Here is a 17,373-nt window from a genome sequence, read left to right as displayed (position 1 = left end):
TTCTTACGCTAAATATTACATATCGACAAAAATATAAATCATCCTCAATCGACGTCCAAATCAAAATCGGCATCTAACGTTGCAAATAGTTTATAGTAAGATAGTATTCTTTCAAACATACAGAGTTTTCAAAAATTTGTCACAGATCTTACATGTATATATATATAATAACCATTATATATATATATGTATATATGAACACAATATAGAACATTTACACATTTTTTTTTATAAGTTAACGTGTTTAAATATCCTGTAATTATTAGTCTTTACGGAGTTGTCTTCTTTATTGATTACTTTCGATGGCTGCGCTTATTTCCTTCTGGAACTTGTCTTAAATAATCTCTACATACTATTTTTCTCCATTTTTCTTTCTGCAATTTTCGCTGACATCTTCACATATTCATATATATCACGTTTTATATACATATATATATATAATAAATATATGTGTATATATCACGTTTTTTCACAACATATTGTTTTGAAACGTCAATTGTGCCATTACGTGAAATTAATGTCATTTTTATTCATTATCATGATGACATTTAATGAATCAGACACCTAGGCACGTATCTGTCGATACAGTCGATTAAATTCTGTGAATCTGTCTCAATTAAACTCTCAATAAACACCAACAGCTTTCTCTCAGAATATCTCGAACATCGTTAATTTCTTGAAGTAGATAACGTTTAACTTTTTAGTCTTCTTTTATAATACGTGTAAAATTTCCGCTAAGTACTTAGCGCAGGATTTTCTTAAGCTTTCTTTTATTTCATGTTCTTTGAATAAATATATCATAAATGATCGATTATTAGAAAAACTTTATTATTTAATATACACTAAGTAATCTTAGCCTTTTGCAAAAGAAAGTAAAAAATTGGCTCAGTTGTGTGCGCTTCAACATGTAAATTCATCTGACACAAATTCTCGTATAAACTAAACGTACAAAGTTAAAAATATACGAATTATACATATATTAAGTTCTTGCGTGGCCTCCGCAAAATTCTCAATTGATGAAACAAAGAAACATATTTTGCTTCTTTGTCTTATTTAAGTATGCAGCAGAGTTCTTCGAGTCGTCAAAATCTATTAAACTCTCACTTCTCAAGTTTTTTCTTTATTTCCTCTATTCTTTGGCAATAGTTCAATAGAGTAATAGTGTACGTACGTACATGTTTATGCTCTCATAAATACTGTATATTCTGCGTATAAGATGATCCAGTTTGATGATGTACAATAGCGTGAGAAAAAAAACTTAAAAAAATGAGAACAAATTATCTTGAGAAGTGTGAGATTCACTCTTCAGAGTATCGAGAAAAGTAAGGAACTCCGTTCTGTGCTCGATTCCAAAGATTGATTCTAATGTGTAACCTGTTTCAAATTGCTGTTCAAGAGCTCGGTATTGGCGTTGTTCGCTGCCAGTTGTTGCTCCTCTTTCATTTGCCTCCTGCGTCGCCTGCGATTCCGCTTATGCACACAGAACAGCACCACGAAGACCAGGAACAGAAATCCGGAGACGCTTATGATCACCGTTATCCAAACCGATCGTGCTTTTTCCGTTTCCATCTTTTGTTGGATAATAGCTGAGCACTCGTCGTACAGCTCGTACGTTCGATTAGTAAACTCTATGTTGGTGCAGTTCTTGACCGCGATCGGCGGTTTGGTGCAATTGAAATAACCGGGAATCAGCTTGATATTGCGTAGTTTTACCCACGCGTTGAACGTCTGACACTCGCAGTTAGCGTTGTTGAATTTGATTGAAGTTCTGGCCAGACTGAGCAATTGCAAAGAACAAAACGGAGCCACATCCTCGGGGCTAATCGAAGCGATCGCATTGTCGGACACATTAAGTCTTAGAAGTGCCGGCTGGAGACCGATGTCCGGGATTTTTGTTAGCTTGTTCTTGCTTAAATACAGCTCTTGGAGAGGCGAGGTGATTTGCACGTTTAACACTGAATCGGTGAGCTTGTTGTCTACAAGGTAGAGAGTTCGCAAGGACGGTATCTGAAAGAGACTCGTGGGCAGGCTGTCGCAACCGTTCTTTGAGAGATCCAACACTTCCAGGTAATGTTGATTGGCAAAAGCTCCTTCCTCGATAGTCGTGATGAAATTATCATTTAGATAGACGTAGGCTAAGTTTTTGTAAGGAGCTAGACTGTTGTTCGTCAACTCCCTCACTCGATTGGTGGAAAGTTCCAATGCCTAAACAGACGAAAAATGTTTTTTTTTTTTTTTTAGCAAGAGATTACAATTATTATATATTTTAAATGCGAGAAACTTCGCACTATAAATCTTTTATTTCACATTTTTATTACTTTGTATTTTCATATAAAATTAATATATCTTTTCTATTTTGTATCTGTGTACTACAAAACTGATAAATTAATCAGATTTCTAAATAATAAAGCCGTTTCTAAATAAAATTGATATTTCTGCTAAATAATTTTTACTACAAATATGAAAGAGATTTATCGGAAATCTTCGTAAAGACGTCCCTGTCAGATTAGCTGGCTGATGAAAAGAATTAATTATGCAGCTGACTTTAATAATGTAAAAAAGAATACGAATGAGGAAATTGATTTTGTTGACACTTTTGATATGCAAATATAAAAAAGAAAAATGTGGATGTTGTAATTTCTTTAAAACTTTGTTGCGCACACACAGTGTGTGTGCGTGTGCGTGTTACAAAGCAAAAAGAAGAAATTTTTGATAGATTCCGAAATACAAAGCATTTACATACATAAAACAAACCAAACCAAACTCCGAAATTAATATTTCTGGTATTTGTGCAAACAAACGCGTTTGTGCTATTATATACATATATGAAGACCATATTATATACATATATGAAGACCACAAGAGAAAACCTTGATAAGTCACATTTTCGTAATTTTAGAGAGGATAGTGATTTTAAAGTTCGAAACGTACATGTATTTCTGTTACGCGTTTTATAAAACTGCTTAGCTCAGAATCTATCAAAAATTTTCCCTTCTCGCTTTGGATAATTAAAATACTCCATTTTATCTATCAAAAAATATCAAAAACAGAAAATCGGAAAAAATTGAATTATCAAGTTCTTCTCCTGTGTCTTCATATATATATATTGATTTTGTTGACACTTTTGTGTCATATATATATATATGATGATCAAAAAACACTTATTAAAATAACGTGTTACATCTTCCGTCGTGTTTTCTGTCTACTACATACATCGTAAGTATAAGAGTGAAACCTTATTTAGACTTGTAATAAAATTATTATTATTATTATCATTATTATTAATACCAAAAGATCGTAAACTTTATCAGCCGCTTATTAAAGAATTTCGAATTAAAATTACCAAGTTCAACACGTTTATTTTATAAAACACGTTCAAAAACATTTACATATTATCATTGTTCTGTTTTGCTGTTGATTTATACATTTATCAAACAAACCAAACTCCGAAATTAGTATTTCTGGTATTTGTGCAAACGAACGCGTCTGTGCTACATTATATACATATACGACTCAGATTAGTCAATGTACGAATGCATAAACAATCTCTCTGTGTGTGTTCACTCATGCACATGCTGTAACTCTCGGTATAGATTTACATGAAATCCTTGTAAATTCGTCGTATTAAATACTTTATATAATATGAAATAGTCAAATATCAAATTTCAATAAACGGATTCTCTGACGGATAATTTGTTTTCTCAAAAAAATTAACACAAGTGTGTGCGCGTAATACACAGTTATTGAAAAATTCAAAACGTAATTTAACACAAACGTAAATAAAACGCAAACTTTATTCGGTTAAAATTTTGGTTAAAATTGCGCGAAAACAGAAAGATTTTATTTTTTCGCACTTAGAGAAAAACAAATGTTATACTTGTGAAAAGTTCTCTCCTGTATCCACTGCGAGAGGTCTATTACAGAAAAATCATTTGCAAACCGATCAAAGCACTCGCGACGAAAATTTATTGCCTTTGAATTCCCTTCGGGACACCCCGTATACAAGATCAAACGTTGGAGCATTGGCAATATCTCTACACGACTAAAATTTCTCAAGTGTATTGCGGAACGCATCCATCCTCGTGACCCTGGACAACCCAATCTCCGGATTTAGCATGTCTGGAGTTTTGCCTGGGATTCATCGAGGCAAGTTTACCAAAGTACCTGAGGTACAGTTGCAGACGTACCGGATTTGTGCAGGATGTGAGGGTCGTATTGGAACAGACGGTTAAAAAAAAAAAAATAAAAAAAATAAAAAAAAAAATAAAAAGAACACGCAACACACATGACTGGAAAATACGGCGTTCCGCCGTAAAGCGGCGGAAAAATATTTAAGCTTCAGAGAAAAAGATGCTCATACGATATTCACGACGCGGAACGCAATAACACGCGGATATCGTTCTAATAGAATTTTAACTCTCGAGATTGAAATACAGACGAAGCTTTACGATCTCGCGAAAACACCCGAGACGTGGGAAGGTGTAACTAATGATCTTGCACAATGTCGAGAAAACATTTTCGCTAATAATGAATAAGTTGAAGACACACATCGCGGGCGCGAAGGTAACATTCATCATTCGCTTTAATACTACATGAAGTCGTAAAAGTGCAATCTATTACCGCGAGATACACGTCATTAAAAGTAAAACAATGATCAACAAAGGCGAGGAGACGTATAAACGAGTCTAAAATTTATTACCGACGTTGATAAAGCGAAACTCCTGTAATGTTATTATGAAGCGCGTGTTACAAGACACCGCGCGCACGCGTTAACCCGCTGGGACGTCAATCCGTCTCGCAGCCAGCTTTGCGCATCGTGAGCTCAGGCTTGCCAGATTTGCCTCTTTCGAGGAAATATAACCATTAAGTATACAAAAAGGAAATAAGAGAGAAAAATACTTGTGCGTAATATTTAACTGAAAATGTGAATTTTCCGATGTTTTGTGAATTAAATAAAAAAAAATTACAAAGCAACAAGCGGGGTTAAAAAGAAACAAAATAAATATATATATAAACATGTATAAAAATTATATATATAAATATAAGTAATTAATAATTATATATATATATATATATATATATATATAATTATATATAAATTATATATTTATATAAAAATAAACACACTGTGAGGGGAACGTTGTTGTAAGTATAAACTACTTTTGATATCGCAGTCTTTGTCATATTAAGGACACACTGTTGAAATTGAAGGTAATAAAGTAGATTTAAGCCAAATTACAAGAGAATTTATTATTATAATTTTCAGATCACCCTGTGTTATATAAAACTGTTAGCTTCTACTTTATAGAAATTGTTGCAATAAAAAGAGAACACCCATTGTTAGTACAAAAAACAAGAGAGAGAAAAAGAAAAATGTCGATATTAAAAAGAATATACACAACTATACGTTTACTGCAACTTTAATATGAGAATAAAAAAAAAAAAAAAAACAAAAACAAAAATATACTAAAGATTATAAAGTTAAATTCGTATAAACAAACTTTACCTGTATGTTTGGTCTCAAAGTGTTTGGAATCTCCTGGAACTCCATATTCACGCACTTCACATGAAGCAAGTTTCCGGTCAGTAAATAGTAACAGTGTTTCTTTTGGACCGGCCGTTCCCCATAATGTTGCGAACTCGGTACTGGCGAGCCAAGCACCAAGACATCCGGCATCATGGCCACAAAGAGACCCAGTAGGAAAAATCCATGAAAAAGAAGAATACTCATGCCTGTAACAGAATCAAACAAAACCAATTGCTTAAACGTTGCTCTTGTAAAAATGCGCGGAATGTGTGAAACATATATTCGGGAAGCGTCCCGATTCGTGCAGCGATATATTGTCATTATATATCGGATTAGAATACGTTACACAAGCTGAATTGTATTTTTAAACGTTTTTTTTATTATCACCCTCTCTCACGCTCGTTCAATCGATATTCTTTACCGTCTTAATTTAAGATATCCCTTTATAAAGGTGCGACGGTCGGTTCGGAACAGTTAAAGAAAGTTGATTAGCAGCCGACGAGATAGCTTGAGAAAAAAATTGTGGAAACTTTTCCAATCGCCCGAGCTATCTCCGTAACATTCATTTACGTACACAACTCCGGTATACCTGTAGCCTAATTAACTATCATTCGCGAGAAAAAGACATAGAAGAAAGAGAGAGAGAGAGAGAGGGAGAGAGAGAGGGAGGGAGGGAGGAAGGGAAAAGGTCACCGTGGAATTATAACAGCTTCCAGCGCTATTAAAGTTTATTCGCGTTCGAGATCGCGTTCGGATGGTGTTCTCCGTGTCGAAAGCGAGCGAGGTTATCATAATTTCGGCAAGCGAGAATGAAAGTTCGACCGGATAAACGCGAACAAACATTTCCGGCGACCGCTTATTACACGGTATATGAGCGCCGACGACGACCGGGTGTATGTTAGTCGACGAAAATGCAATCGCGAGCTCTGACCTCTTATAGTTGGTTAAGTCGTCAGTCGAAATAGCGAGTCATTCGAGTCGCTGCTGCTTACTGCTGGCAATGAAGTAATTTCCAGGTGGTAATTTCAAGTTTGCGCGCGCGCTTGCGGAGAAGAGAAAATTTCAGCTGCGTAAATTTTCGGACTTTGACGCACTCGAAATGAAGCAAAATTACGAGAGAGATAGAGAGAGAGAGAGAATGTGTGTGTGTGTGTGTGTAGCGTAGAAGTTAACGGACGAAAGTTAACAAGGCACCTTCCGTCTATTTCGCCGAGTCCGAGTTCTCACCCTCTTTTGTAACAAAAGCACGAAATTCAACAGCGCGTCCAGTTGAAACGGCTGTCGAAAACGTCCCGTCGTCCGTTGTTACAGCAATCGGGGTTTGTCCCGAATTTCTCTCTTTATATCAGGTGTCGTGTGTGTAATACACGCGGGAAGCACTTACACGGACATTCGAACTGTCAAAACATTTATCTTCGATATTTATAGCTATATAGAAGGTTTTCTATCTGCAATAACTGTTCGGGATATATCTTTTACGGGATGTGAAATACAGATGAGGTGCAACCTCAGCATCTCCGAAAGGGATTTAGTTTCGCTGAATTCACGCTATTAAATTCAAAAGATAATTTCGAGAATACTTTATCGCGCCAACGGTTGTCTTTTTTCAAGTGAAAAAAAAAAAAAAAAAAAAAAAAAAAAAAAAAAAAAAAAAAAATCGACGAGGTTGCTTATATATAACTTGCGAAATATTATTATTATTNAAAAGATAATTTCGAGAATACTTTATCGCGCCAATTTTTTTTTTTTTTCAAGAAAAAAAAAAAAAAAAAAAAAAAAAAAAAAAAAAAAAAAAAAACATTTTAACAACTTGCTTATATATAACTTGCGAAATATTATTATTATTATTATTATTACGTTACTCTGAGTGTTTTTCTTAATTAATAATATGCGCGCTTTCTTTTGAATCGGAATCCCCTTGAGATATTTTTACAATTCTTCACGCGCTACGTGACACCTTGTATACGGCCGAGGTCGAACGTTTTACTTTTCTTCACATTGCCGCCGAGAAGTCGTTTCGCCGAAGAGAGGCGCGGCTATTGCAGATTTTTATCGCGGGATTTATTGCGCATTTCGATGAGATAAAAATTTCATGACGCTTTATTCCGACCACGTAAGAGCTGAATATTATAGCAGAGGAAAGCCAGGCATAAGCTCGGCCATAATTAAAATTAAATTGCAGTTAGCTAAAGACGAAAGTGCTCTCTTCGTCGAAGCCGAAAGCTTAATAGCATTGCGTAGGGATGTACAGGGAGAATCGAAGGAAGGAAGGAAGATGATGCGTCTCTCTGAAGGAGGATGCAGTTTGTCGCTTGTGTATAGAGCGGCGAGAGAGGACGGCGACAAAGATGGCTGGGGGTCTTCATCGACTTCCGCGTATCTCACGCTCATTTGCCCGCATTTGAAAACGTTATTAATACAAATTGGAATGGCAGTCTCTCCTTCAGGAACTACCGCGTCGACCCATCCTTCAATACAACATCTTGATAATCAAACTTGGTCCTTTGAGCACTGCGACATTTCGTACTTCCTTCTCTCCGTTCTATTCCTCACATATATACACGCTCACACGCGCACACACACTACTAACTATTACCTTTAAAGCTTACTTCGTAAAGAGACAGAATTTTGTGTCTGTTAATTCCGTAATTAACGAACAATATTGTACAAATTATTTTTCGTTCGACCGACCATCCATAGCACGTCACACGAAGTAAAGTAGTTCACTTTTTGTTAAACTCGAATTAACATTAAAAAAAACTCAGAATAGATTTAAAGAAACATTTTTAACTAATAAACAAATGATAAGTCGTTAAGAGATATAAGACATATTTCCCGCATAACATCCAGCGAACGGCTCTTAACGACTTGTCATTCATTTATTAGTTAAAGACTTCACAGAGCCCGGAGATAAATCTCAGTTTTAATTGTTAGAAAAATTTTTGTTTTTCATTCCTATTGACACATAAAATATTTTTCGATAAAAAAACAAAAATTGTCAATTTTGCCACTCACATTGTTTTCTACAAAGAGTTTTCATTTTTTAACAGTTTTTTTAAGTACAAAATAAACACAGGACGTATTTTGTTTACTAGGTCATAAGATGTTATTTATTTATTGTTGATACTACATGTTTAACATCAATTTATTTATGATGCATTTCGTGTAATGCATTTAACTACTTTTGATCAGAAAATCGTGAATAATATATTCACAATACGCGCTTTCATTTTAGTGCGCGCGCGCGCGCGTGTGTGTGTGTACGCGCGCAGCAAGAGGACAAATATTACATAAAAATACAATTTTGAAATGAAGATAGGATCGTTAAAGCGCGAAACAAGAGTTCAAAGTGACGAAGTTGAGTAATATCAGATGTTAATATATCACGAAATTAGAAATATTCAAAACGTATCGTTAAGTGGAAATTAACAGATATCCGTTTTTTTAATCCTCGTTTGGTCGAATTACTCGTAATAAAAACTGCTGAAAATTCGAAATTATCGGGAAACGATTATTAACAGTTTTCTGAAATAGGGCGGCAATATATTAATTAAAGGTATTAAATGGCAATTTCCTCGCTCCGTACAAATCGAATATAGTATTGGCTTAGAAAGCTGTTTCTATATATTCGTAGATTTTATCATATTAAGAGAGATGTGTGTGTGTGTGTGTGTGTGTGTGTGTGTGTGTGTGCACACATATACGCGCGCGCACACATATACCTATGTGTAAAATTTTATATATAAATTTATTTTGTATTGAGTATATAAAGTTTCTAATTTCGATAATCGTAACTTTCAACAAAAAGCGCGCGATTCGGAAGTTTTCTAACACTGCCAATTGCAAGGTACACCTATACTGACACGTAGAAACTTATTTCCAGCGCGTACGGAGAACCGAAGGATATACAAAAGAAGATAAGGATTCCGTTTACAAAACGGCGGCGAGTTCGTGTGGCAGCTTGCAAGTTTTTGAAAGAAGACGACGCGCGGTGTTTATTGTGCCAAGATCTGATGAACTGCAGAAGCAGCGTCGTAAACTCCGTGTTGTGTTTCAACCAACCTGCTGCGGTGGCTATCAACCGACATTCGACTCCGCACATTGTTTGTTAATATGCGACGAAGATCGTCAGATTATATCGGGTGAGACATGCGCCGAATTTTAGACGTTTGTGAAACATTTACGTTTTCATTTTGAAGGAAAGTCATAGATAAAAAAAACCAAAAACAAAATTTTCAAGAAAAATAAAACAGAAGTGAATAAATCCGTTGCGCGAGAAAGAACTGATTTCAAAATGGCGAACATATACGTATCAAGCTTCGCTAGATGAATAAGTAATCGCGCGTTTCACGTAAAAATCTTCTAAATCTTCTCGTCAGAAAGAAGATCCGCCGTAACACGAGGGGCGTAAAAAAAAAAAAAAAAAAAAAAAACAAAACTAAAGAACAGCGAGACACCAAGGGAAACAGTGAATGTTTTATCTCTGCGAGAGCGAATAAAAAAGAGATAGGAGAGAAAATTCTCTGGACATTCATTCCTTTCCACGCAAAAAAAAAAGCGTCGAGACGAGAAATGAAAAATTTCACATTTCTCGACATCTTAATTGAACTCTAATTTTAAACGCGGATTTTCTTTCACCGGAAACGATAATTGCCGATTTTAGATAAAAACTCGACGAGGGCGATTTTTAGCCGTAGCGATCGCGAAGTTCGCCAGTTCGTTGACGACGGTTTTACGAGACTTTCGTGGTGGCTCAAGACGCGGAACCAAAATAGAACGTGTTATCGGCGCGGTGCATGCGGCACGACTACGATTACGCGATATACAGCAACAGGTCTGTGCAATGTTACGGAAAACGAGCTTGGATTGGCTGGTTGACTGGTTAGGAAGCTACGAGGGTGTCGGACATGTTTATTCACGATGCGTGGCTTCGATTGGCGGAGTCGCCGTATCGCTCGAAGCTAATTAATTTGCTCGCCCGTCTCGACGAATGTCTACTCGCGATCTTAATTGGACTGAATCGCGTCGAAAAACCGATTGATGTGCTCTCTACCGAGAAAAATAAACGCCTTTCAATAAGAACCGAACGATTCTTAGTCGACAAGCCATGTATTAATTCGATATTGTCAACCGTAATCAAAAAATTTATTTAATCTTATCGATAATTTGTTTCTCGTCTTCGAGAATACAATCGGTATTTTTGGTTATTTGAGCAATTTTAAAATATTCGCAACAGAAATAAATTCTGCTTACAATTGTTCGTAGAGTTAAAATTTAATTGTCTTTAATAATTCGTTCAATTTGCGCGCAAATATAATCATAAGGTAAAGTTCAAGTTCTCTGAGAACCTCCGAGAAGGTTTCATGTACCTTATTAAGTGTTAATGCACGTTGGTAATATACTGCTGCTTAATACGAAATATGCAAACACATAGTTTATGTGCGTATAGTTTACATAACATAAAGCTCGCATATTGGGGGCATCGCGGTCGGAGTTTGCGAGATTCATGCTCTCGGTTATGATTACAACCAATTTCGCACTACTTTTACTGCAATTATATAGAAATCATAATTATTATTGCACATCAAATGCAACTAATATATATGGTTTACATAACGTAGTCTGCATATTAGGGGTATCGCTATCAGAGTTTGCGAGAGATTCGTATTCTCGGTTATGATTACAGCATTAATTTTACAGTACAATATTATATAGAAATCACGGAGTAATATTGAGCTTACAATTTTGTGTAAAGCGCCGTTGGCGTGCGCGCGCAGTTTTTCTCGCTCAAAAAATGATTCTAGTCGTTTTCGCGCGCAATCTTACTTTGTTCTACTTCGCAGTTTGATTTGTGCTTGTGCTGCGCAATCTTCTCTCTCTCTCTCTTCCATATAATATTGATTCTTCAGTCTAGACGTGGGTCTCCCAAACCCATTCAAAAATTGCGCATCAGCGTTTCTAGAAAAAAAACTAGGTTTCTTTGAACGCTTATAATCTTCGAAACTATTCGAGATTTTTTCAATTTGTTTTTTTATCGACGCAGAATCATTCTTTTGATTAAAAAAAAACAAAAAACAAAAAAAAAACAAACAAACAAACAAACAAACAAACTTGAAAAAATGTTGATTTTTTGGGGAGATATTCGATCTTAAAGTCGTGTGGGTTTCACAGACCCAGTCTGGCCATGAAGGGTTAGATATATTTACAATATATCAGTAAGCTGTGCAACTCTTATTATTTATTCTTGGAGAAATTAATAAAAAAATATAAAGACGTTGATAATGGCTGTTTGAAGCAAACACGGATGCTGATGTGTATATTGGTTGAATTAATTTAGTGAAAACAAGGTACAAAACGTTTTCGACCTTAGGATTAGGTCTTTTTCAATATAAATCTACAAAACAATATAAATTTAATATAGAAATTCGCAAGGATAATACAATAATGTTGTTGAAAAACTTACAAACAAAGTAGTAATGGTCATCACATGAGTGTCGAATTAAATGTTCATGATGTAGGAACAAAAAACTTGACCACCACTTTACATAGTAACAAAGCGACCGAAAGAACCGAACAAGTGTGTGTCGTTTTAAATAGAAGTCAAAACTACAATCAGCGATCACAAGACACAGTTCAATCAACGTGTGTTATCAACAAATGGTAAAATAAGATTTGTCTAAATTTTCGGTGTCATTATGCAAATTAAGACCATGGCTTTGACTTCTTATGTATAGAGTTTCTGATATCAGACGTTTTTATTGTAAGATCTCTCATTGTCTAATATTTTTACGCTGTCCCAATCAAATTCATGAGAGTATTGGATTCTGTGATCTGTAATCGCGCTGATCTTTGAGAGGAATTTTTATTAATATAGTTCTTGTTCTCGCTTGTAACATTCTGCCAGTCTGTCCGACATATGATGCATCACAATATATATATCACGGCAATTTATTTTATATACAACAGAAGGATGTGTGGACGGAGATAGAGGGTCCTTAAGAACGTTAATAAATCTAGACAATTTGTCAATACTATAAAAGGCCGAGCGTGTATTAATGTCTTTTGGAAATACTTTTAAAAATTTTTCAAAAAATTTATTTATATAAGGCATCACAAACCAACGAAGCTGAACATCTCTCATTAGAAGTATTGCTCGACAAAAACCTCTTTAAGTCATTATTTTTAAAACAATTTATTACTACTTTGTTTTTGTAAGTTTTTCAACAACATTATTGTATTATCCTTGCGAATTTCTATATTAAATTTATTGTTTTGCAGATTTATATTGAAAAAGACCTAAGGTCGAAAACGTTTTGTATCTTGTTTTCAATAAATTAAATCGACCAATATACACATCAGCATCCGTGTTTGCTTCAAACAGCCATTATCAACGTCTTTATATTTTGTAAAAAATCCTGAAGCTGCCTACACACATTATTACTTAGAAATTAATAAGTTATTATTGAATGCAAGGATAAAATCAAAAAAATTCCTGTGCAGGGATGAAAAAAAATATAGATAAATTGTGAACGGACGAACGCGGACCGTAAAAAGCCCAAACGTCATCACAAAGAAGAACTTCCAAGCAGTCATAAAACATATATAAAAAAACAAAAAAAATTTCAGATTATACCCTTAATAAATAAAGGTATTGAAAGCTGACTCTTTATTGCGGCGGTGTCCAATATCGCTCGCCACTCGCCACATGTGGCGAATAGGTTATTGTACAGCACTATATTCTGCCGAGCAAAACAAACGGCCGTATTGTATCCGCGATATCTATGGATGCAGCCATTTAATCGATGCATATCTTTCCTTTCCATAACAGAGTTTAACTAAATTTTAAACGTGCAATCGTCGGTCATATAGCTGCAAATTGTTCGAATAATTCTCTTTCGCATCGCCCGCGTGTTACACGTGTGTGTTTTCCGTGCGTGCTCTTGTTTCGTGTTTTATGTGTTTACGCGCACGTTTTGCGATCATCTTTCCTACCTTTCATCATCCGTTCTGACGGACACGAAAAGTGTCACATATCGGTCGTTATTCTCGAATCGTACGGAAATCTTTTTTTTTTTTTTTTTTTTTTTTTTTTTTTTTTTTTTTTTTTTTTTTTTTTTTTTTACCAGACATTTTTTCGAGCTATTTTTGGTTTGTTTTGATCTTCATATTTAATATCGACCTATATCTGTCTATAACTGCATATTGCAGATGATAAAATTACTTTATCCCGCTCGTTCGATGTACAATCTTCGTCGATACACAACTTGATCTGTTAGTTGTTTTTTTTTTTTTTTATTTTTTGTTCAATATGCGCGCGCGAAAACAAAACTTGAAATTCACGCGTTTTTATACGAAAACCGATTTAAATATTTGCAATCAATCATTGTTCCATTAAGTCTTTAACCGTCACGCGTGTTGTTTTTTTGTTTTTTACGACCGGCGGCATGGCGAACGTCAGACACAATTCGCAAACACAGTGAGAAACATACTACAGCAATTTCCCTTGAATTGCTTCGATCGCTACCGTCTGTTAAATCAATATAAAGGCTGCACTCTATTCAAACATGCACTTGCTCGCACCTTCCTCTGGTAAAAAAAATAAAAAAAAAACCTATATGAATCTCTCTTGCGCTCAATCGTCGGCGGATCACACATCGAGAACGAGGTCAACGAGTAAAGGCGTAATTAGTTGCAAAATCAAAACATTTCAAACGTAACAACACTTCGCATGTTTTTCTAGATTTTAAGTGCACTTCCTGCAAATGGGAGAGGAAAAAAAATACGTCCTTGTAAATCTCGTAGGGCTAAATCTTCGTCGAGCTAAATCTATGCATTATAAAAATGTGTGCGCGCGATATCACACAAAATCAGAAAACGTCAAACGTCGTCAAATAAAAACGATCTCGCGTGTACTATTCTCTATTTTGCAAAAAGCATTCTCTGCAAAAAAAAACAAACTATATTCGTAAAAAAAACTTTATAGCCGAGTTACAACAATTCGAAACGCAACAACAATAACGTTACATGCAACTCTGTAATTTGTACGATGCGAAGATTTTTTTGTTTTTCGTTTTTTTTTTTTTTTTTTATGAGAAGCGCATTCTATGTTCAAATAATTCCTTGATTGACGCGCGTGGTGCGCAAAAACCGGAGTCGGAGATCAGCGTGCAATGGAAATGCATTTCGCGCTAATCTGATGATGAGACTACCAATAATATTTGATTTTTATAGATCGGACGCGTAACTTTTGCCTTCCGAAGGTAATACAAATTGCCTCCGTGGTGTACTATTTTCTCTGCGCGAAGCAGCGAGATATAAAATTGCACCTTCAACTCCGGTTATACAAAATGAAAGCTTGACGGAACAAGTAAAATCGGACGCGAATGAAGAAATTTATAGTCGAGACAAATGCTAATTGTGAAAATGCGCGCGACTTGAATTAAAATATGCAATGATACACATTTGTGCGTCACCTTTACAAAATTATCTTTAAAAACAAATTCGTTTCTTTTGCAAACAACTATAAATACAATGAGATACAAGTAAAATTATTTAACGAAACGAACAACATCTCTCTCTCTCTCTCTCTCTTTTTTTTGCGCAGTTAACTCGGGAAATACGACCTATTCGAGTGCACAATTTCTTATCTTGAACATTTCAAGTTCTCGAAGCTGTTGAATCTTATCTTAACTACGTATTGAGTTAGGATTTCATTCAATTAGCGTATACATTACGAACTTTGGGGTTCGGCGATAAGATTTTCTTACCCCTGCGCATTTTTGTTGTCCGTTCTCATTTGAGCTCTTATTTCTGCTTCAAACTACAGCACGTAGTTCGAAAATCATTCACGTCGATTTCCGACGGAGTGAAATCGACGGAGAAATCATTCGGAGGTGCGCCGCGCATATATTTCACCATCATGAATTGCGTGCGATCTCGACGATGAGCAACGCGCGTCGTTCAGTCTCGAATCAAGTAATAAAAGCTCGCGCGCGGCCTTTGAAGGGTTCTGCTGCGCACGCTCGCAGTTACCCACGTAGCTGAGAAACGTTCGGATCGAAGGGGCTTTGATCTGCCAACAGTACACACGTATACGTGCTCTCGCATCTTGATTCCCGTATACGACCGCGTGCGCCACGCGGTACGAGAAGCGTTATTGCAATTCGTCGGTGAGATTGCACCGTCAAGCGAAATTCTTATGGGCGATCGATCGATCGGGGGGAGAAAACGAGCGAGCCGCGTCTACCCCCCCCCCTCCGACGCTTTGTAAATCGATCAGTCGCTTAATAGCGCGAATCGCATTGTGGTCCTCACAACAGCGCATCCTAACACGTTTCTGTTTCTGCTGTATATTACACAATCGAAAGTCCGAAGTGTGTCGGGGATCCTGCGCAGTAAAAACCTCTTTTTATATATTTACGCTATAATGAACAGAAGATTTATGAATAATCATTTATCGTCGCTAAGAGATTATTTTAGATTTGCCGATATTTCGTTACTCGCAAATATTGTTATCGTTAACTCAATATTCATGACGGATAATGGCAGAAAAAAATCTTGGCTGTGTGTGCATTTTGTGTTTCCTTTATATTATACATATACATGAAATGTTTATTAAAGTTCAGTCTGTCTCCTCACCACATAGACGATATTTCACACACATTAGATGGAAAATGGAGGCGATGAAAAAGATAAAGTGCTGAGAGCGTCAACTCCGTTTAGCGTGAAAACAAAACCAATATCTTTTTTTTTCTTTTTTTTTTATCGGTCGCAACTTTGAAGAGCGCACGTAAACTTGCTATTCAGCACGAAAGATATATGGCCTATTGGAAATATCGTGAAAGTACAAGATGAAAAAGTCAATTGTGTCAACGAATAACGTATTTATTATTCTCGAAGCATATTTGTCCGTTTAACTTCACAATACGTCTCGGAAATCAAAAAACAGAGATACGATATGTCGAAATATAGAATCTTTGAAATAACAAAACAGCACTGCACAGAGAATAATATTTCTTCATCTCTGTGTCAAAAAATGCAAAAAATATACAATGTGTATCATTTTTTTTTAACAAAGAAATGTTCATTTTTTTCAACGTGTAACTTTTGCGTAAACGGAAGAGAGGAAACTCTCTCTCCGTATTACTTGCAACGATATTTGACATTTTTAATAAAACGCGTTTGTCTAGCATTTTTTGAATAACATTGACATAATAAAAACATTCCATCATCCATCAAAATTTTTTCAGTTTATTAATTTTTTTAGTTTAGAAATGTTGAACATATTTATGTTTCTTCGTGTTTTTTTTTGGGGGGGGGGGAGGATATATTTTCTCCGCATATTTTACGACTAAAAGCAGATATGATTCTCAAAGCAAATCATATTCGCGACTAATGCCGTCAAAATAGCGAATAATGTCCGGAGGAATGAAAACAAGGTTGGTGGTAACCTGTGTGTATTGCATGTAACAACGGCGTGTAAAACAGAATCGTCGAGTGAAACGCGGAATGTAGATGTTGCTGCAGCTCGTGTCGGTTGGTTTGTGTGTTCACCCCAAAGCGTATTACACACACCTACTTTCACGTCGAGCGTGTTGCACCGATTTACGTCAGTTTAATTTGCTGAGGTTCATTTCGACGTTGAAGAATTACAGCGCCGAGATTTTAACGCACGCGAGCACGCCCCCCCGCTCCTCTCTCCTCTCTCTCTTCTCTTCGATCCCTCGGCCTCTCGTCGAACCCAACTCGCGTGCAACACGCCCTCCCCCTCCCCCTCCCCCCCGCGCGCCGATATTTTTAATCTCTAAATTACGCGGTCGAATCGCTCAATTAAAGCTTCCCTCCCC

The 17,373-nt window shown here is 36.0% G+C and overlaps 1 protein-coding gene across 4 annotated transcripts in view; it reads right to left on the bottom strand.

The window, feature by feature from the left end:
• Positions 1–804: 804 nt before the first annotated feature.
• Positions 805–17,373, bottom strand: part of LOC109857532 (leucine-rich repeat-containing protein let-4) — an 81,797-nt gene continuing 65,228 nt past the window's right edge. For all 4 annotated transcript variants that reach the window (XM_020433926.1, XM_020433929.1, XM_020433927.1 and 1 more), the window contains exons 3-4: positions 5,507–5,733; positions 805–2,205 (exon numbers count right to left, since the gene is read on the bottom strand). In XM_020433926.1, coding sequence (XP_020289515.1) covers positions 1,363–2,205; positions 5,507–5,733 — 1,070 coding nt within the window. In that variant the 3' untranslated portion in view covers positions 805–1,362. The remainder of the gene's footprint in view (positions 2,206–5,506; positions 5,734–17,373) is intronic.

Source organism: Pseudomyrmex gracilis, unplaced genomic scaffold (assembly GCF_002006095.1).
Source record: "Pseudomyrmex gracilis isolate BER0280 unplaced genomic scaffold, ASM200609v1 scaffold_162, whole genome shotgun sequence".
Lineage (NCBI taxonomy): Eukaryota > Metazoa > Arthropoda > Insecta > Hymenoptera > Formicidae > Pseudomyrmex > Pseudomyrmex gracilis.
Note: the sequence above shows the minus strand (reverse complement) of the source record. Positions and strands in the feature narration are given on the sequence as shown.